This window comes from Electrophorus electricus, chromosome 2 (genome assembly GCF_013358815.1).
Source record: "Electrophorus electricus isolate fEleEle1 chromosome 2, fEleEle1.pri, whole genome shotgun sequence".
NCBI lineage: Eukaryota > Metazoa > Chordata > Actinopteri > Gymnotiformes > Gymnotidae > Electrophorus > Electrophorus electricus.
The window spans coordinates 33,617,500-33,639,866 of NC_049536.1; the positions used below are offsets into that span (position 1 = coordinate 33,617,500).

At 46.9% G+C, this 22,367-nt stretch overlaps 1 protein-coding gene across 7 annotated transcripts in view; it reads left to right on the top strand.

Moving 5' to 3' along the window:
* Positions 1-20,723, top strand: part of chn1 (chimerin 1) — a 36,723-nt gene extending 16,000 nt beyond the window's left edge. For 3 of the 7 annotated variants that reach the window (XM_035519839.1, XM_035519833.1, XM_035519835.1), the window contains 7 exons: positions 11,110-11,187; positions 12,938-13,022; positions 16,890-17,063; positions 17,438-17,515; positions 18,487-18,624; positions 19,075-19,180; positions 19,393-20,723. In XM_035519839.1, coding sequence (XP_035375732.1) covers positions 11,110-11,187; positions 12,938-13,022; positions 16,890-17,063; positions 17,438-17,515; positions 18,487-18,624; positions 19,075-19,180; positions 19,393-19,564 — 831 coding nt within the window. In that variant the 3' untranslated portion in view covers positions 19,565-20,723. Of the gene's footprint in view, positions 1-4,779; positions 5,757-8,384; positions 11,188-12,937; positions 13,023-16,889; positions 17,064-17,437; positions 17,516-18,486; positions 18,625-19,074; positions 19,181-19,392 lie in introns of those variants that run through there. The other 4 variants (XM_035519868.1, XM_035519863.1, XM_027029001.2 and 1 more) reach the window with 4 other exon arrangements.
* The last annotated feature ends 1,644 nt before the right edge of the window (positions 20,724-22,367 follow it).

Sequence of the window (22,367 nt, forward strand, 5' to 3'; positions counted from 1 at the left end):
CTAAGCCCCCGCCCCAAATCCCCTGCTCCCTGCTGATTGGTTACCTGTGCCTTCGTGATTTGATGCAGCTAGTCGTGACCTTCTGACTGGTTACAGTCCCTTGTTTTCAGCCAATTGGTTAGAATCCACCGAGCCCTGCTGGTTGGTTGTTGTCCGCCCTCTTCTGAACCATCGGAGCTGTGAGGAGTGATGCCACAGCTGCCGTGTGCTCAGCCCACACGTAATCATCTCAACAGCACAATTAATCAGCCAGCTAAAAAGCAAATCAGTCTGGCTTAAACACGCACTAATTGCAAAGAGTCATCATTATGCCTGAATAATTAGGGAGGGGGCAATTACAAATAAACATTTCAGTTCATGAAAACTGTACTTTCAGGAGCAGAAATATTCTAATTTGGTGTTTTGCCTTGTGGAACAATCTGATTTGTATTGTTGAACTTGCTGGATGCATTCTGCACAGTTTTGAACCAGTTGTTTTGTGACGCCAGTGATCATACTAAGAGCTGTTATCCACGGTCTATCACAGTCACTAAAAAAATCCTGCAATTTTATTCTCTTTATTTTTTTTTTTCCCACACACTTTCATATATTATGTATATTACATTATGTATAAGTTTTTGTTTTTTAAAAATATGACTGATATGGAGATGCCCCCAATAGAGACGTCTCTACATTTGACGTGTGTGTTGCTAGAGGAGGCTAATAAAAGTTTGATTTATAGGTTGTATTGACGGAGCGGTGCCCTCTGCTGCTGTGCAAATTGCTACGCGTCTCTTTAGGTTTGCCTCTAATATTGAGGTGTAGCCAGACCAACAATGGGATGTGTTTCTCCCCCCCCCCCCCCCCCCCCCCCATCCAGTAATATCAGTAATCTTCTGTGATTGGAAGTCGGACAGAAGCCAGCCTTGTGCAGGTACCGTCGGCTATGTGGTCCCAGTGATCATAATGCAGTTATTGGGCCATATGAAAACAGCACTCAGAATTACAACGTAGCACTTTGTCCTGACATCTGCTAGCTAAGAGGCTGCGATAGGAGCAGAGTTTAAGCTCGTTTTAAAACAAGGTTTATAAAGGCTTCATAACCTTAGGATCTGTTACGAGTAGTCTCCTGCCATCTTATGATGAGCTTTGTGCTGTGATACTTTTGGGTGTTTTCACAAAATAGTGCAGGTTTGTTGCAGTGATGTTTCTCCTCTAACAGGGAGGTGGGATGTGTTTGCAGATTTGGCTTCCCTCCTCATTAGTGAGGAGTTCAAGGATTAACTGACTTTCCTGCGCTAAAAGAACTCCAGGAGAGCCTTTGGATGAGAGATGCAGCAACGTCTTGCTCACTGGGGGGAAAAAACAGATTAACATGAGTTCCTCAGTAAAAGCCTGAGATTTTGAACGTGCCTTGTGGGTTGTTTGTGTCTCAGATAAGCGCCTCTGTGTCAGTGATGACCTTTGCTGCATTTGATTGCCGATTACTGTTGCCCATACAAGTGGAGCTTATTTCAAAATTCCAGCTTTCCTTGCTAATGTACGGAAGACTAGCTAGTCGGTAGAGACGAGTGTCTTTAGTCGTGTGTCGTATGTTTGTGTGTCTGTGTGTGTGTGTTTGTCACTCAGAGGTCATCAAAGCAGATGCATTGCAGTCACACTGTATTCCCAGTGTGATGCTCTTTAGTTTAGCTCCAGGGTGTTTTGGTCTGTAAACAGGAAAAGGAGAGAAGGTTTTCCAGTGAAATAAGGTCGAGTGAATCCAGTGTAATGGGTTCTGGGTGAAAGCCTTTTTTTTTTTTCTTTGGAAGTTTGAAAAACTAGGGGGTCTTTGACTCTCACTGTAGCTTGCTCAAGACGAAGTTCTTCTGTGAGTCTCTGTAATGTCCCAGCTCATATCTTTATTTTGAAACATGTCACATACATACATTGGTCACATACAGAAACCAGTCTGTTTTGTATGACGGTCTTATCTAAAAATCAGTAATTGAAATGTATGTTTTCATATTTGATGTATGTATCATGCTATTTCTCTCCTTTAAGGAAGTGTTTCTCAACCCAGTCCTTGGCTCCCACCAAATAGCCCACATTCCTGCTCCCGACACACCTTTAAAACATTAGGAACACTGAATACCTGCTGCAGGTTTACTGGGAGCTGCTTTAGAGCAAAAAATGTGGATCGGCGAGTTCAGAGCTCTGCTCCAGGGGTTAATTTAAGATATCTGCATGAGAAGTTCCTTAATGATGATGGATTCCTTTATTCTTTTGAGAGCTCAGATACAATGATCCTTGGCGGGATTTTGAGGTCTAAGAACGAGAAAATTATTGCAGTTTGATAATTGCTTTCCTAATTATTTTCCTAATTGCACATTAGTAGACAATACACAGTTCAGATACTTGTATTATCCAATTGCGTATGTCAGACTACACTTGAGAAACAAAATCATGAACACAAGTGTGTATTTATTTCAAGTCAGTAAAACAGTGCTGCACAATGTGAAAAATCATTTATTAATAGCTATTGCTTTGTGATGCTAATACTGATATTCTAAAAGTCAGCAAAAAGCCATTTAGTAATTTGTTTGTTTGTTTGTTTTCCCCTGATGTCCTGAATGAATGTTCACATGAATCATTTTGGTCAGAACGATGCCAGCCGGCCACCACATCAAGGGTTCGCGGGTTTTCATACACTTCTCATTTAAGATGTTGCTGTATCGTATGTTGCTGATCTCCCTTAGTTACCAGAGCAAAAAAAGGGGCAAAGCAAGAGAACTGAAGAGTCTGTGTTGAGCACTCAGACATGAGGCTGCTTCCTGTTCTAACGTTCTAACAAGCTAAACCGGATGCCTGCTTTAATTTAACACTGACTGATATTCCTAATGTGTGTTAAGACAAATGACAACATACTTCTGCTCGCTATTTCTTGGAACCTGAATAGTTTAGCAGCCTGTATGTCTGCCACGTTTGTGTTGCTTGTGAGCGCTAATGCCTTGGAAGGCCGTCACAAGTCCATTTCCTCAGTTGTTGCATCACTTGAACTCTTTTGATTGGCTTATAGTAATGTTTTGATTTGCTCATTTGATTGGCTGACAGTAATGTGGGATGGTAAAAGGAAAATCTGTGCCACGCTAGTGAAACTGGCATTCCACAATGTGTGAACAGGTTCTGAAGGAGACAACATCCCACAGTAACTCATGGTTGTGTAACGATGGTGCAGATCCGTCTTATGCCAATGACGAGTACATTCCCTATGGATTCCTGACGAACGATAGTCCGGCCCAGAGCCAGAAATGTGTGTCGACTGGTTTTTTGAATGTTAACAATAACAATGTGCTTATTCAGTTTGTGTTCATAGCAAATATACTAATCTTTCACCATTTATTGACAGAATGTAGCTATTGAATGCAGTTTCATTTGTTTAGCACAGCTTCATAGCAAAAATAAATTTCATTTATTGGATGGTGTGTGAAACTATCCACATGGGAAGGTGTATTTTTAGGCTGATCCAATATGATGAGAACAGCATGTTTTGCTCCTGTTCCTTCCAGCTAATAGTAGGAAAAGCTTCAGGCTTATTGACTGACTAAAGAAATGGAAAGCTGATATATGTAGAGTTCAGGTAGACGGGGGAGGGGGTGGCTGGTGTGCGTGTGTGTGAGATTTCCTCACGTCAACAGCAGTGCAGAGGGGTGTATTAAAACGTTTATTAATGTTATGGAGGAAGTGTGAGTCTCCTGTTAAATGCAAGATGGTATCTATTCAGTTAAAGGCTTTGAGGCATCACCAGGATTCTTTGTGCTCTGTTTTGATTTTTTTCGGTCTTGAATTTTTTATATCATAGCATTTGAAACAACCTCTTCTCAGTCTGAGAGTTCGCAGGGATTCGGGGGAGCCTGTCTGCGTTGCTTCGTCAGGATCTCCGTGCTGCTTTTGATGCAGATGTCCACAAGGGTCTGCTTGACCTCCTGCTGCCTGGGTTGACCTCTCTAGCTCAGGCTTGGACTAGTTTGGGTTCTTTTTAAATGTTCATGAATAATATGTCGAACTGGGTGCTTTTTACCTGAAGTGTTTTATGGAATCTCACAATTCTGAGCCCTTTTTATTTAAGTTATATAAGATATATATCCCTTAGTTGGTATAATTAATAAATATAAAATATGCCTTTTAGCAGTATTTTTGACAACAAAAATATATATCTTTGTTCTCCTTGAATTTTTGGCCAAAAAAAAAAAAAATCTCAGTTTTAATAACCAACAAATGGCATCTGCGGAACTGCACACAGTCACTTCCAAAGTAACATCTGACGTTCTGCCCACTGCTGACTGCTGGTCGTCCATACACACTTTTGAGCCAATTAGACTCAATCACGCCAGTCCTGTCTTATGGGGACCAAGCAAGGCCTCTTTCAGCTCATGGAAACCCCCTGTTGAGTTCCGCATTTACTGCAAAGTCTTGCTTGCGTCTCTCCCTTAATGATTCCATCCCCCCAGAGCATACAGGGAAGAATTTAAGAATAGTGGAATGGAGTTTCTGAAGATGTTGATTGTAGAAGGTGCTTGCTACCAAAATCTCAGGGGTGCAGTTTAGATTGGCTAGACTGGCTAGTGGTTCTGGGCTAATGTGTCAGAGAGCTGCACATTTCATGCTTCTCATGGGAATTTATAAGTAATGCACTGAAAAGCTTTCGTAAGCAAAACAGATCCACTACCCAAGAAATGTTCCCTGAAGTCTGTAGTACACTGTTTAGTGTTCTGCAGTATTGCGTGAGGGACATTGCCACAGTATTAATGTTTAGTTGTTTTAGATGAATTCACTGAAGGCCCAGTGCTGCGTGACACAGTTATTAAACATCCGGCACAATGAAGCCCTATGACGCACCTGACGTAGGATGTAGGACTGAGTGGTTGCGTGTAAAATCTGTGTGGGTATGAGGCAAAGCGAGAGAAAACAGGCTAAATAACAAGCAACTAGAAGTGCTGGTTTATTTATTTATTTATTTTTTAAATTACTTATTTTTTAAGCGTGTGGAAGTGTTGCCTTCTGAGCCAATTTCAGCAAACAAGATCATCACGGCATCCTACTCACCGGAAACGCGCGCGAGTGCTGTTCCTATGGGAACAGACCTCTCTTACAGCAGATGCTGTTCCACCTGCGCAAAATGCAGCACGCACGAAAACATGATGTTGATGTTCTTGATCGATCTCCCTCTCTCTCTCTCTTTAAAATCTTATGGATCTATAAGTGGTGAGTCATCGCTGAACTTTTAAGACATTTTGGAGCGTTGAACGGGCGTGGACTTTCGCGCTCAAACTCGCTGTTCTTACTCGGTCCATCCTAAGAAGGCACGTGACCGCTTTCCAACGCCCGTTACATATTCAGGCTCATTGCAGAAAGAAGAGAAACCAATAAATAAATGCAGCCACCCTAACGTTGTGACGCTCGGATCAACCTCGGCCCATGAGCCGCTACCTCGACGTCACGTCATGAGCTCTGGAGGTAATCGGTCTCTTATTGGTTGATGCAACATAAACAAGAAAGGCGTTCTGGTATTGCACATGGCTGCAGCAAAAACAAAATAAGAGTATCGCTCTGATTTCAGTCCTACGTGTGTGGTCTGTTGGGATCTGGCAGTGCTAACTCACCTTATCATCTTTCCTCTCAAGTACCATTTAATTGGCTCTGGGGCAGTTATGAAACCAGCCTACTCGTGGCCTAAATACTGTGCCCGAACGCATCTCTCGTCGAGGGCCGTGTCCTTGAGTGGCTGCCAGTTAAAAGTGAGTGGAAGTGTGGTCCGTCCCGCCGGCGCGATTATTCCTGTGCTGACCTCCCCCTCTAGCCCGCGACCGTTCAGGATTCTTCTCAAGCTGTTTTATCGATCACATCAGCACTTGATCTGTGAGCCACGCTCAGAAGAGTTGCTTACTGTACTGGAGGATGATCAGGGTTTCAGAAGCCACATTATTGCTGTGCTACTGCAGTGCGCTCGCTCGCTCGCTCTCTCTCTCTCTCTCTCTCTCTCTCTCTCTCTCTGTCTCTCTCTCTCTCCCTCCCTGTTTTACTCTTGCTTCTCCTTGAAAGTTTGCTCCCCTTGCATGACTCTGCTTTGACAAAGTTTGCTGTTATATATGCGACCTTGTTCTACCGCCTGTGTCGCAGCAGGGAGAAGAAGAATGCGTCTGCGTTGCGTAACGCGATGTCTAAGCAGCGCAGCCTGAGCGTGCGAGAGGAGGGGAGAGCTCGCGCAGCGACTGCTGTGACTTCTGGTCCAGGAGCAGGGACACTGTGTTCTCAGTACCTGCACTGGGTGAATGCAGCACGGCTTCTACTTCACTGCATCGCACAGTACTGAACATTTTAAAGGAATTACCAAGACGCTTAGTACACCTCTCTGTGCTTTTAAATTTCTGGAAATAATCCCAGTTCATAATTCATTAATTTGACAAAGGTTTCTTTTTACAAGAGTTACTATCATTTAACAAACATATGGAGGTGACCTTACGGCCCGTTTTTTTTATTATTGTTGATTTTCACTGTTTGAAAACGTGAGTTATTTGTGTGTTGGCTCATGTATCATCTGGATTGTGTATGTTCCTCACTGTGACCTGTGCGTGTGCGTGCCCGTTTGCACAAGGTATATGAGACACACCTCATTGATTATTGTCCAGGCGGCAGAGAGCACCCGATAATCTGTTTATTTGGAAAAGACAGTTTTAAATTGTTGTTCTAGCCTCCTTCCAGAGTAAGCAGAATCGGAGATAAATTTTTCTACAAGATATATTACACACATGGCTGTCCAAAGCCATGTGTAAAAGGAGGGAGTTGAGCTAAAATAAACAAACAGTAAGAATGGGTTACAAAGTATACTATTTACACTGAGATCTGTAATTCCATAAAGTCTTCAGACTCTTCAATTTACAGATTTACAGGTTTGACTTGCGTATGACTTAATAAAGCTGGAGTCAGATTGTTTAAAAAAAAATATATATATATATATATATATATATATATATATATATATATATATATATATATATATATATATATATTTTTTTTAAAGGCATCAGGTTGTTTTTTTTCTCATTCGTCTTTTTCTCTCTCTCTCTCTCTCTCTCTCTCTCTCTCTCTCTCTCTCTGTGTGTGTCTGATGTAAGTGGAGCCCTTTGGCCTTTGTGTGGCATATAAAGAGCTGCTGTAGTAACAGACCCTCTCCGACTGGCCAGGCCTCTGCGCTGGTTCCGACCCATGGTAGCCGATCACAGTCCTTTAGTTGCAGGGTGTCTGACGACGACAACAATAATGAGGATGATGAAGATGAAGAAATATCCACAGCCTGACTGATGGGACATAGTTAGCATAAGGGTCCGACTCCTGTGCCGCCGCCACGCATCACGATGACGCGTCCTGTACCGTTACATAACTCCCAACCCACATGATCTGCCTAAGAGGGAACACAGCTAATGTACACACGTCTGGATGGAGTCGTGATATAAATGGCTTCAGTATGTATTTCTAGAGAAAATGGCATCCACCCTTTGTTCCTAGCTCTGAAAGTGTCTGAGAGAAATGCACTAGTGTGTGTGTGGGTGTGTGTGGGTGTGTGTGAGAGTTAGCAGCAGAGGAGAGCAAGCCAGTCGGGTCACATGGCTCTTAGTTCATCAGTGAATTCCTCATTTTACATAACGCCACTCTGGCCTGATCACAGTATGTGAAGCTTCTCTCTCTTACATTGTTACTTTGTCAAAGTAACAAAGTGATGATGATTATTGAGTGTTTCACAGTTAATTGATCACCATTTTGCCAGAGGTGCTATTGGTTAATCTTTGCAGCAAAACCTTCTGTATATCAGAGAATCATTATTTGAGCCTTTGTTTGGGTGGTATGAGCAGAATGTCATGTGGATGTTTTTGAAGCTGATTGTATGTGAGGACAGTCTGTCATCCGTTATTGTAACAGGCTTTATAATGGAGAATTAAACATGAAATGATGCCAGAATCTGAAGATCAGGCAACAAAGCCCTCGATAACCAAATGCAAGTATCGGATCCCCATCTGCTGCCGCGTACGGCCACTTAAACCACCAGCAGCTCTTAAACCATCAGGTGCAGAACACTAGTGACCAAGCGAGCAATTACACGGCCAAACGGACCTGCGCTCGCTCTCGCTTTCAAGTGTGACTGAAATTGGCGTTAACAGCACTCCGTCTCCCTCGGCTTTTACAGGAGCCATCCCGCACCCGGGTGCGTTTGAGGATCGGCCGGATCAATCCCGGTCCATTAGTGGAGCGGCTAAACGCGGCCCCTTCCTGAGAACCAGACACTGGAACTGCCATTAAACCCAGACGGCCCAGGGTGCGGGGGAGGAGCGGCGGGTGCCGCAGGGGGTGCAGCGTCCAGCGCCGGACGAGCGTGCCTCCAGGCGCGCAGCATGGCCGACCTGCCGGACGCTCGTTCTCTCACCCTTTCATCCGGACCCCGGCCGGTCTTGGTCCTGCGCCCACCTCATTGATCTGCCACGCAGCAGGCGGAACGCTCTCTCATCCTGGACACCATCGGGGCCCTTAACTGGCGGAGGCTGGCTTTAGTGAGCTCTTATGGTATTGATTAGAGGGAAATGCACTGGTGTGTGTGTGTGTGTGTGTGTGTGTGTGTGTTGTACAGACATGACAGGCTTCTTCAGACTTAAGAGGAGGTCAAGTTTGAAAGAATCCATAATCATACTAAGATGAGAGGAAATACCACAATGAAAGTGACCTGGGAGTAGAGGGTTGGAAGGGAGTCTGAGGGTGTAATGTCTCTCTCTTTGGACTCCACAGAATCGAGGCGAGATGAAGAGCTTGTCTACCCGCCTCAGGTCGACCAACAGAGCCTATCCCACAGACAGGGTTCAGGGGTCACGGCCATCGCTGGCTTCACTGCGGTATCTGAATTTGGTGATACTGTACATGGGCTGTGTTCCGCAGAAGGGGTTCGAGGTTAAATAGGTTTACAGCATACACGAACCTGGCCATCTGGTTTGAGTTTAGGCAGGGTTTAGTGGTGATGTGTATGGAGTTTCAAGGTTAAAACTAGGGAGTACAGATTTGGTGTAAATACCTACTTGTGATTTTCCCAATACCACGATTGTAAATGTCTAACATCACACGCCTCTTGTTCCTTGAAAAGAATTGTGAAAGTATGCTGAATCTACTTATATTTATTAAAACAGAAGTATAATAACTGTTCAGACTTGGAAATAAGTCTTCACAGCACTGTTTATATGTAATTCAATTTGGCGATCTTATAGTTTGAAGATTGCGTTCCTCCTAAATTGCAGTTTTGTAATGGATTGGTTGTAGGGAGATGTGCTGTGATTTATGGCTGCGATGACGGCAGACGCATTAGCTGGTCTCCTGTTCCTCGGTGTCATTAGGCTGTTCACAGCTTCTTGATAAAATCTATAAATTAAAGTGTCCTGAGACACTGTATCGATCTCAACATGGCAGTTTACTTGGCCAAGTGTTTGATGGTTTGCCATCATAGCAAAAACTTACAATAAAAAAAAAAATAGCACTATAATAACTACAGGAATACTTGCAAATTTTCAGAATGGGTTGGTTTTTCATGTTCTGAAAAATTGTCAGTCCGGCCCATCAAAGGTAGCTCGAGGGCGGTGCGTGTCGGAGCGCACAGTCCGGCTTCCTGTCATTAGCGTAACCCTTTAGTGGGGTTTGTCGGGGAGGGGCCGGGTGTCGCGGGCTGACCTCCGCTTTGTGGTGAAGCAGATTTAATTACGCTGCACATGAAGCAGCACCGTCTCTGTCGACTGTGTGAGGGGTTCCCCCTGCTCCGATACTACGGGTGGAAATTGGTTCAAGATTAAATCTCGACTGCCTTTTAGCTGTTGGTTTGTTGGCTTTTTGTGGGGGAGGGTAGAGAATAGTCCTAAAATGGATCAGTTTATCCAGATAGTTACCAGCTGTTCCTTTTTGTGTTTCTTTGTAATTGTGCTGTTGATGCGGTGAGGGAGTAATGGTACGTGGGCTTCAGGAGCTCCGGTGAGGCTGGGCGGGGTTTGGTGGTGAGCGACCGGCCCTGTGCTGCTGTTTGTGTTGGCACTGAGCTCTGAGGTGATGGATGACTCACTCATTGGCCATTAAAGGCCCACGCTTGTTCTCAGGCTCCTCCGCTACCTACACTCCTCCCACACGCGGCTCCGGGGGGGAACGATGTTGCAGAGCGATCGCGCCGATAATGCCCCACCAGCCCTGCTGCGATTGGCTGATCTGAGCTGTGCAATTCCATGCGACTGTCGCTAGTTCCCTCCCCCACCTGCTATTCTCCTCCCTCTCTCTCTCCCTCCCTCTCTCTCTCTGAGGCAGTGTTCCAGAGAGGATATCTGTGGCTTGCAGAGAGCAGAGGATTAGCTCAACCACTCATCTCATCTGCATATAGATGCCTAGGGAGGCTGACTAAGGGACTACACTCACTCTCACACACACACTCTCACACACTCACTCTCACACACTCACTCTCACTCTCACACACACACACACACTCAGATCCTGAACCTGCTCTGTTTTTTTTTTGTTTTGTTTTTTTTTTGCATCTATCCAGCTCAGGACTTCACTGTTCCCGGGTTTAAGGAATCACTATTTTTTTCCCCGTTTTGTCGTACCTGGAGTTGGAGCCGGGAGCACGCAGGGAAGTGGTTTGTTTTGGTCGCATTTGGCTTCCAAGGGCTTCCGGTCCCCAGCCTATCCGTGGCCCGTCAGCTGAGCAATGAAGGATGCTCGCGCCGTGACGGGAACCCTCTGAGCGTTCTGGGGAGCGTCGCTGTGTTTTGTTTTTTTTTGTTGTTGTTGTTGTTGTTGTTTTTCTTTTCCTTCTGTCTCCCGTTGCCCGAAAGGCATCCAGTAGCGGGGCTTCCCGAGAACCCCCCCAGCAGCCGCACAGAACCAGCGAGCCCACTGGACGGCATGCCGTCACAGGGGTCCTACGCCCTGCGCAGGAGGGACAAGTCCCTGGTGCACAAGGCCAAGCAGGAAGACAAGGAGCAAGAGCTGTTGGCGGCGGCCCTGGGCGTGAGGATGACTCCCCAGAAGCCGCCTGCCGCCCTCTGGCAGCCGCTAAAACTGTTTGCCTATTCGCAGCTCACCTCACTGGTGCGGAGGGCCACGCTGAAGGAGAAGGACCGCGCGCCCAAGTACGAGAAGGTCCACAACTTCAAGGTAAGACCTTCCCGTGCTGCCCTGGCCAGTGGCGCCGAGGACGTTCACGTGCACACAGACATCCGAGGGCCTTGGCGTTTTGAGCACTGTTGGACCCGTTTCTACGAAACATGAAGAGTGTAAAATATAAGTCTAGGTCTGTGTTCATCTGAGGTCAGGAAAGTTGATCAGAGAAGCTTTTTTTGGGGGGGCTAACCAAGCTAGGTTCAAAAAGAGCTCTCATGTTTCGTAGATATTGACCAAACGTCAAAAGGTGTCTCTTTTTGTGTGTGGGTGGGTGTTTGTGCACACAGATGTGTGTGTGTGTGTGTGTGTGTGTGTGTGTGTGTGTGTGTGTGTGTGTGTGTGTGTGTGTGTGTGTGTGTGTGTGTGTGTGTGTGTGTGTGTGTGTGTGTGTGTGCTTGCACGAGAGAGCTGTGCTCTAGGGTGACAGATGCAGAGGTTAGGGATTGCAGCACAGTACTAGCACAGTGCTGTCTGCGTGTTTCTGCATCCGCTCCTCACCGCCTCCATCTCTGTCTTCCTGCTTTCTTGACTTTTCTTTTCTGCTGTTTTTGGTTTTGGTTTCTTGCGCTCCTTCTCATGCTTGTTCTCCTATTCACTAATTCACACTCTCACTTGTTTTTGTCTCACACCGTGCGTGTGTGTGTGTGTGTGTGTGTGTGTGTGTGTGTGTGTGTGTGTGTGTGTGTGTGTGTGTGTTCTGGGCGAGTAACTGAAGTACAGAGGCAGGTGTGCTGCTTACTGTGTGAAGCTTCTCTCGCTCGCGCTCTCTCTCTCACGCACTCACACTCTCTCTCACACACACACACACACACAGTGTTTTGGGGACGATGCTGCTCATGACAAACTTCAAAAGCTGTTAAAGCTGAAACGACCAAGTCCTAAATTGTTACGGAGTGAAACGTTACCATACAAGAACCAGTTTGCTCTTCATCTGATGAAAGACCAAAATGGTTTTACACTAAATAACGTTTTCCTGACACGTATAGCTCCAGGCCCCTCATCAGTTTAGTTTGTCATGTGTAAATTTGCCTTTTTGTTTCTGTCTGTGTGTGTTTGATGTGTTTTGTGGCTTTCATCTCCTTCCTGTGTGTGTGAGGAGTCACTGGTTGGGTGCGGGGCCCTTACTCGGTGTTCACTGAGGCTGCTCTTAATATTGTTAATTTCCACGGTAACGGCTAAGGCTGGTCACCCCCCCTGCCTCAGATCCCCAGAGAGGAGCGCTGATGGTTCCTGATTGGCCGAGCTGTTACCTGGCGCAGGGGGGAGAAGTGGGGTGGGATTGCTCCACTCTCTGCCTGAGAGGGGCATTCCGGAAAGGTCCAGCCGCTTGCTCACCCACGACCTGCCCCCTCCGTGTGATTCTGCTCCCCTTTTTCTTTGTTCTTTCCTCCTTCTGCTGTGTGCGCTCTATCTCTCTCTCTCTGGCTCTCGCTCTGTCTCTCGCTCTCTGTCTGTCTCTGTCTCTGTCTCTCTCGTGCTCTCTCTCTTTCTCTCTCATATATATCACTCCCTTTTTCTCACTTTCTTTCTCCCTCACTTGATTCTCCGGTGAACTCTCTGAATGGCGTAATATTTACCATAGCTGTCACACATCTTGTATCCCACTTATAGATAAACCTCTAGCCTCTTCCGGGGACAGCGGTGCCCCAGAGAGCCGAGGGCCGGCGGAGGGCCCTCAGGCAAGAGTGTGGGCTCTGGTGGTGCGCTTTGACCCATGTGTTTTGCTCTCTGTCTTGGCTTGCAGATTCACACGTTCAGAGGGCCACACTGGTGTGAATACTGCGCCAACTTCATGTGGGGACTCATCGCTCAGGGAGTCAAATGTGCAGGTGAACACACGCCCACACTTGCACACTCACACTCGCGCACTCGCGCGCACTGAAGACCACTTTAGGACCATTTAAAGGCCGTTTGACGGTGCCGTTCCTTCTTCCTGCTTCTCCGCCTCCCAAAGCTCTCCACGCATCCTAACTACACCTGCCACTACTTTAGGTTATTGCCGGCAATGAAAACCACTCGCACCAGCTGCTTGTGATATCCCAGAATCCTGTCACTGGTGACATTTAAAACGGCGACACCAACACTTCAGTTCGTACTGGAGCCATAACTAAAGGACATCCCCGAGAACATCCGTGCCTTCTGCCGGAGGCCAGCCCTGTCTGCGTGTGTCACACCACCACGTGTTATTACGTTTTCTAGTATTGTAGGTGTATCGTGGTCTTTTTTGGCTGGTGGGGCAACGTTGTAAATGCCAGTGTAATTTTAGCCCAGTGGGTAAGGGTCTGACTGAGGACTGCACTCCAGCTCCGTGTGGGACAGGTACATTTGAAATATATTTCTACTCGGTTACCCAGGGACTCGCTCTGTATTGGGTTGTGGCTGCTGCCTACTGCAGAAGTCATAAACGCATCAAAGATATGTTTTGTTAATCTATATATTTACTACCATAAATATTTTGTAAAGAGTTTCAGCGGGTTGAACTGTGGACTGCGTCCTCTGTTTGGGACGCCCCAGGCCGAGAGAGATTCCTGATTTGTCAGCTTTGGTGGGCGTCCTGTCTCACACACCCCAACCCCCCCACCAACTGCTTCACTACTATCGTTGACTACCCTTTACTATAGTGTACTGCAGTGTGTGTGTGTGTGTGTGTGTGTGTGTGTCATGTACATGCACGCACAGACACACACACACTCTGCATCGATTTGCTCTTTTTCTGCTTTGGCATGCAGGTGTGTAGCTTTTTTTGCTGTAGTTTGAAGTTATGTCATATAGCTCGCTTTTTCTGGTGCTGGTCAGCAGATGGTGATGAGGCTGCTGCTGTGTGGTGTTAACGGTTTATTTATAGGACAAACAGAGCCACACACATGTTTCCAGGCACTGGTGTTATGAATAATTCATGAATTATTTTTGAAAGCAGCCTTTAAAGCCGTTATTTTGAGATCTCTTTGTAGATGGCACTTGTTTTCCTCGCTCTCTAACTTGCTCTCGCGTGCGCACTCGCTCTTGCTCTCGCGCGCTCTCTCTCTCATTCCCACTATTTCTGTCAGTGATGCTACTTGAAACTAGGGCAGTGAAGTCTCATTTGATGTTGAAATTTGCATTCCACAATACCCTTCTCCTTCTTTCTCTCATCGTGTGTGTGTGTGTGTGTGTGTGTGTGTGTGTGTGTGTTGCTTCATCAGAGTACTGCCCCTCTCATTCCCTTCCCCCCTGTGTGCATGCCATGATGGGGCAGAGCAAAACAAAGCTGGCATGTCTCTTTATAATGAGGCGAGAGACTGGGCACACACACACACACATGCACACACACATGCACACACTTGAACGCACTGGTATTGAAATTCAGCCTGTGTAAGCATAGCTGGGTTACTTGGCGTTTTGCTCCCATTCAGAGGGAGGAATCGCAGTGCATCTGCAGTAAGTGTGTGGGAGGGGTCAGAGGCGCTGGGAGGGTCACACGGTGCCCGTGATCCCACAGCCAGTAGAGACACGGTCCAAAAACAACCCCCAAAACCAGTGAAGGTTTTAGAATGCTCCTGCTGTACAGATACGAGCGTGTCGCTCAGACTCTCACGCACGGCGGGGGGGGGTGCTGATTAGGTGTGTGTGAGTGTGTCTGCGGAATCTCCCCTCCTCGGCACTCCTCTCCTCTCTCCCCTCAGGGCGGAGGGTCGTCTCTGAGCCCTCGAGATGAGATCAGCGGACCTTGGAGGACCGAGTGTGTCCCAGCTCGCGTCCTCTAATACTACGCCTGTCTTCTCCTCTTACGGGATCCCTCGCTCTCTTTCATAAAATAATTACATTTCTCCCTCAATGAATTTAAATGAAGGCTGGGGGCTCCAGGGGCCACTTTTTAATAAGAGACTTTAGAATCGGTGTCAGTGCGCTGCGTTCAGCGGTTTGTTTTGAAATAGACGTGTAAAACGTCCTTAATTCTAATTACAGGAGCTAATGGAGAAGCGGTTCACTCCCGCGTTCGCCTGCCAGAGAACGCCGGCCAGCGAGGGGGTTTTATCGTGATGATGATTTTCATGTTTGGGCAGTAAACGAAGCCACTCAGCGTAACCGGGTCACGGTCTGCGGTTCTACTGCTGGGAGCGTTCAGCCCACGCGTCTCTGACACAGGCCCAAGTGACAGAACCCGAGCAGAGAAGCACATGCCAGCTGCTGTCCTCTGAGCTTTGTATTTTTAGCATATCATTCGTAACAATATTGAAGTATAAATATGTATCTTCATTCTTGATAATTTTGCCACAAGCGTTAATATTCTAAATGGATATGTATGCTGATATTTATAAAACTACCGATTGATTAATTTTGGTCTGGGTCTGACTGGCTAGGTGGCTGGCTATAAGGAGACTGTGTTGGGGTGGGGGGGGGATAAAATTGGAACTGTGAGCCAGACAGAGAGAGCAGAGAGGAGCTTTGAAGATCTGGCACATTTAAAGCTGGAAATGAGGTCTAGTGTACCCTGCAGCTCCGAGAATGTCTGCCTGCTTCACTGTTTGTGCGTGTGCGTAAGAGCCCAGATATAGAGAACAGAACATGCTGTTCTCGCTCTGTCTGTCTGTCTGTCTGTCTGTCTGTCTGTCTCCACCCCCACCCTCGCTCCTTTTCCTTCAGGCCACACATTGTTTTCAGTGTAGCTTTAATACTCTTAATTCTCCCTGAGAGCTGCATGCACACACAGCGCTGGAGTGTGCCTCGGCCCCCAGCTCCACACAAACTGCTGATCACACGCTCAGCTTCTTTTTTCCTCTACGTTGTCTGTCTCCCCTCTGGCCTCTGTCTTTTTCTCTCTCTCTTTTCACTTGGTGATGGAGCTCAAGAGCAGCTGCCCCATTTAAGCAGCCCAACATTATATATTAATGAGCAAATTTGCCTACGTTTGCTTAACTCCAGGCTAACCCCTGTGCTTTGGACAGAGCCTGCATTGAATGTGTTCCGTTTCCTTCGTTTTACAACTCTGTGTACGTACATACATGCAGGATGTGTTGCATAAACATGATGTGAAATTCAGCCCCGCTGAGTGGTGTCCTTTGTGTCTGTGGACCCATACGTTCACAAGGCATGGCAAGATTTTTCTGGTGTGGAAAATTCACGGTGCCAGAAACACCCACTTGACTGTTTGAACTCGCTTCTGTCACCAGATTTCATCACGCTCTTTCGGCACCGCTGATCCTCTGTTCAATCTGCCGCGTCTCTTGCTGCTACCGCTAGCGCACCCCCGCCTCCCCCCGAACCTCAGAACTGCGCCTGTGGCTTCATAGCCCAGCGAGCGCTGAGGTACCTCATGCATTTTTAATCCCACGTCCTTTGTAGTCATGACATGTTCCTCAAGGTCACACCGATCGCGTGCCAAAACCAGCCAGAAAGTGATGGTCACAGATCGGCAAGCACCGGCACGATTTGGATGGGTATTGATTAAGGAGAATGAAACCTCAGCACACCAAATGAAAAATTAACCCACTGTTATCCTCCAGCCGGAGGATATGGGTAATCGATAATGTTATTGGTCTCAAACTGCTGCGCTCCACAGACCAGGCGGTGTACTTGCACGGCAGCGAGCAGGCCTGATTTGCATGGATTAAACATGCGTAAACATTCCCACCGGAGCAGGCGAAATTTCCCAGAAGACAGCTGAGCCGGTATGTTTCCCGGTCCTGCTCACGCATCGCTGCTGTTTCCTTTTGCAGACTGCGGGCTGAACGTCCATAAGCAGTGTTCCAGGATGGTGCCGAACGACTGCAAGCCAGACCTGAAGCACGTGAAGAAGGTGTACAGCTGTGACCTGACCACGCTGGTCAAGGCCCACAATGCCAAGCGGCCCATGGTGGTAGACATGTGCATCCGGGAGATCGAGTCACGAGGTGAGGCACCCCCAGCCAGCCAGTGCAGCGGCGTTTACGGGCACTCGGGACACGTTGGCGTGCTTTTATTTAACAAGAAAAAGGTTTTATTAAAGCACCTAAAGGGCAGACTACTGACATTCAAAGCATCTATAATTATTCCTCTTAAATTAAAACTGTAACATTTTATCTCTGTTCTGCCTGCCAACTGTACTAATGACTTGTAAAACAGAAGGTTGGGGGGGTTTGTTTGTTTGTTTTTTATTTTTACATTTGACCTAAACTCTTCATTTAGGGGTATGCTGTGTTAAGTAAACTGTACTATTTTCATTGGTGTGCAAACCAATCATAAGGAAACTCTTCAGTTTGCCAGTAAACTCTGCACTGTGTTTCAGGGCTGAAGTCAGAAGGTCTCTATAGAGTGTCCGGCTTCAGTGACTTAATCGAAGACGTCAAGCTGTCCTTCGACAGAGGTATGTCCTTTGACAGAGGTCAGACAGGTTTTATTGTCTGCCCTCAGTTTTCACTAAAATGCAGTAATGCCAGACGAACGCCAGCGTACATGACCCCGCATGACCCCTGTGACGGCCTTCCGGCACGCCTGCGTTTGGTGGCTCTTTGCCTGATCGTGCCAGTGCTGTCGTGCTCTAGTACGGCAGGACAGAGCATGCCGCTGTTGTCGGAGCAGGCGTGCCTGGGAGATTGTTGGGCCGGACGGGGGAGGAAACGACGCAGGAACGTCACAGGACATATGGGACACATCAGAGACGGTCTGGCCTCTGCGGTGAACACACAGCGGGCCTGTACAGAACGGCCTTGGAGATGGATGTCCCACATAAGCACGGGACAAACGGGCTCTTATTAAATGTCCTGTCTGCCTCGGGTGCAGGGAGACCCTGAGCTGGGAATGGAAAGAGACAGAGGACAGTCAGTCAGACAGTCAGACAGTCAGTCAGACAGTCAGACAGTCAGTCAGACAGTCAGACAGTCAGTCAGACAGTCAGTCAGACAGTCAGTCAGACAGACAGACAGACAGACAGATAGCGAGCGTACTGTGAAGGAGGGGGACGGAGAGAAACGATTAGGGAGATGCACACCGGTGGGTGTGTAACGGGAGGTGACAGAAAGAGCCAGTCAGAGAGGAAATGGAGTAGCAGGACCTGAGAGAGTGCGATCCGTCTGCGCAGCTGACAGCGTTGCCCCGAGTTACGCTGCAGCAGCAGCAGCGAGACGTGGGTCACGGGCCCCGCCCACAGGGCTTCTGCTGGAGGCCAGCAAGGACATATTCTTCTTCCCTCCCCCCAGCTCCTACACCACCTCCATCCTCTCTCTCCATCCACCTCGTCCCCTCCTTATCTCCCGCCACCAGTTTTGAGGGGAAGGCGATTTTTCTCTCGCCTGCGTTCAGTGCCATCGCGTCAGTGTCGTCCTGCTCTCTCTGCAGATGGGGAGAAGGCCGACATATCCATGAACGTGTATGAAGACATTAACATCATCACGGGCGCCCTTAAACTCTACTTCAGGGATTTGCCCATTCCTGTCATCACTTACGACGCTTACCCACGCTTCATCGAGGCTGCCAGTGAGTCTCACTCTCACACACACACACACACACACACACACACATTTACATGCATGTAGTTTCACACACATGCATGCACATGTACATTCTGTACATACTGTACACATACACATGAGCAAAACGGTGATATTTCAGGACACCTTTGTGTGTGTGTTTGAACTCTGAGTCAGCAGTCCCTCTGCTGTCCCGTAGTCATGCCTGACTGCTCCAGTATGAATCTACCAGTTCACATTCAGTCTTGCATCATTTCCTCGACAGACTAAAATGCTCCCTTGAAAAAAATGGATCCCCAGAGACCTTTCAGCATAGCTGCTAGATTAAAAAACAGCTTCCCTTTACTGGCCAGTTCTCTGTGCTATTGCTAGCGTTAGCCACAGCCAGGGGTTCTGTTTGGTGTTTTTTGTTTGTTTGTTTTTGTTTGTGGTCTGACTCGCTCGTCTGTCACCACAGAGCTGACGGACGTCGACGAACGTTTGGAAGCACTGCACGAGGCTCTGAAGCTGCTACCTCCAGCTCACTGTGAAACTCTGCGGTATCTCATGGCGCACCTAAAAAGGTGAGGAGAAGCAGCGGCTCCCGCACGTGCCTTAACTGCCCAGCACAGCGCGAGCGCGTCCCCTGTGTGTGCCTGGGTCTGTCACTCTCATGTCTTTATCATGCAAATTTGGCTCACCGTCGTTGTTGCCGTTGACGTTACTGAGGGGGGCCGTCTCCCGCCCCCCCCCCCCTTTATTACATCGCGCATCTGTTTTGTGTGCATGTGTGCAGGGTGACCCAACACGAGAAGGACAACCTGATGAACGCAGAGAACCTGGGCATCGTGTTCGGGCCCACCCTGATGCGCGCGCCTGACCTCGACGCCATGACGGCGCTGAACGACATCCGCTACCAGAGACAGGTGGTGGAGTCTCTGATCAAGAACGAGGACATCCTGTTCTAGCCCCGCCCACCGCCCTGCCCTGCCTGCCCATCGTCGGCGCGGTCTGCGGTCCTGCGCTGCATTACTGTTTCTTTTTTTGTGCAAAGACATAAATCAGGTTATGAAGGACTCTTTGAAAAGCAGTATTCTTTTCTCCTCTCAGCCACCCCCAACCCCACTCCCAGTCCGATGGACCAGTACTAATTGCTTAATGTTCTGTTCTCACCCGTTTCATGGGCGTGGATTTTGTACCTTACATTTGCATGTCTCCTCCCCATTTTTGTCGGGGGTCGTCGGAAACGAACGGCGGGGACGCGCCGAGCGAGGGAGGGTTTCAGGGTTATTATGGGATAGCCCCGTAGCACCTCCCATTTGCCGTGTGGCAGAAGCTCGCAAAGTCCGGTGTGTCGTGGCTGTGCTTTGATTTGTCCCGTAGTTGTATAGTAGTTCCCACTTGCCAAACGGGTCTTTTGGGTTTTCTAACACGTAAATGTGAAAGATTCCGGTGAATTTTTTGGTGACACTTTGCTTGGACTGCCTGAAATAAAAGCTGCAATATAAACCTTGTAAAGAAATGTTTATTAAATCAGTGTGGACACACTTCAGTTGTCAGGTACATTGCCAGTGACATGCATTCGGTGTGGTGGTCGGTGCAGTATTATAGTGGATGCCAGCCCTGGGTGTCGTATTCTAAAATTTGGGTTTGAAATATAATTTTGATTAATTTACTGCTTCAATGTTGTTTTCCAGTCAGCAAGATTATTTTTTTTATTGCAGGCATTTAATATTATTTATACTCATGCTCTTCATATTAAGTGTCCTAGGAATGTCATGTAAAATATTCACACATGGCTCTTCAAGTAAAGTGTCACCATTAATTTTAAAGCCCTGTGATATTTTTTAGTCACTTGTCTCTGCCTGATATCTGCCGTAAGGTGTGGAACCTCTTGAGTTGAAACTCTAGCTCAGTTCCTGAATGATATCACAGTCTGTCTACTTTGTATTTTATGGTGATCTGGGCTTCAAATAATAATAATAATAATAATAATAATCAAAACAAAAAACTCTTGCACTCTTAACAGATCTGGCTGATGTATTTTGGTTGTAATGTTTTTGGGTTTTTTTTGTATATGAATTGAGCATGAATACATTAATTTATTAAACTTCACTTTTAGACACGGTGTTGGTTGCATATATTCAGAAGGATTAATTGCACAACCTTCTCCCACAGTGCGTGTTGATGTGGTTTCAAGCTCAAAACCGAGGTGTGTTTTCGTAATCCGCTCCCCAAAAGAGTAAACGTTGCACACACTGGCTCCTCGTAGGGTGAACATGACATAATGCCTTGTACGTGTTTGTCAGGTCTACGTGTTTACACGGACCCCAGCATCTGATGACCCTAGGCTTGGATGCTGTGAGCCCTCCCAACCCTGCATCAATCACATTGATCCCTTTTAGATATTAGCACAGAAGCCACAATACCTCAGTCAGCCTCACGCCCATCAAATCACACTGATGGACACGTATGCCAACAAGGGGAGGCATGATTCTTCTGGGGGGGGGGGGTTCTGTTTTTAATAAATCTTTAATTAATAATTAACTGATGATGGGCATAGCCCCAACCCATCCTGAAGCCTCAAAATGCTGTCAAGACTTCTCATCCTGTCACTGTTTCACCCCCATTCAAATATCCTGCCTCTAGGCTATTAAAATGGATCTTCGTCTGTGTCTGGAATTGCCTTATTGGGGGTGCTGTGGCGTGCTCTCTGGTTGAGATTACTGATTTGGGGGCGGTCCCTTTGTCATTCATGTCTGTTGGCAGCTGGTGAGTCTTAATTTGCCATGAAATCCCATTCAATTATTCCCCATTGTTTTCTTGGTTGACCCTGGAAACACCAGTGTAGGTTGGTTTATTAAAAGCCACGTGGCTTTACAATGCCAGATGTCTTTCCTGTTTTTAACCTCTGCTCTAGAAGACCTCATCACTGCCTCCGTGGTGATGAGGCAAAGCTTTGCTACTGGTGCTGTAGGTTGTGTGTCCGTGTTTCCAAATGAGGCTCAGTTGTTCTTTAAGTTCACATAGATAAAATGGCATCCATAAATGTAACCTTTTTGTAGAAGCATTGGCTGTAGTATTGGGACAAAAGGAATCCAAAGTGATCAGATAATTGGAGGGATCGTTCAGTATTGCTCATGGATACACCTGCCGTACCTTTAAGGTCCAACTGACGGGGAGCAAAACAGTCCGTTCAGTCTCATAGCAGACGTTTCACCAGCGGTGTTAATAGCCTGGGGCAGCAGGGTTGGCGATGCAGCCGGAACGTCCCGCCTGCTCCCCGGTAGTGCCGCAGCGTCTAAACTGATCCGCACGTCAAATAAATTGAGCTGAATGTATGGCGGGACACCTGCGCCCTTCGTACTAATGAATTGCGATGCCCTCACGTGATGTGCAAGGTAATTGACCTTTCTGGGTCGGCTGAACAAGGTGGAAGTGAACAATTGCACAGAGCTGTCACCTCTGCTGCTAGTATTAAACATGGACTGAATTAATGAAAAATATATATATACACACGCATATATACATACATGTGCTTTTTCTTTGGAAACCTTGTGTGGTGCACTGTGTGTGTGTGTGTGTGTGTGTATATGTATATATATATATAGATAGATAGATAGATAGATAGATAGATAGATAGATATGTATGTATATGTATGTATATATATATATATATATATATATATATATATATATATATGTATACGCACACACTCCCACACACATAAAATCCTCTTATACCATGTTAATGCCCTTCTCCAAAGGCAG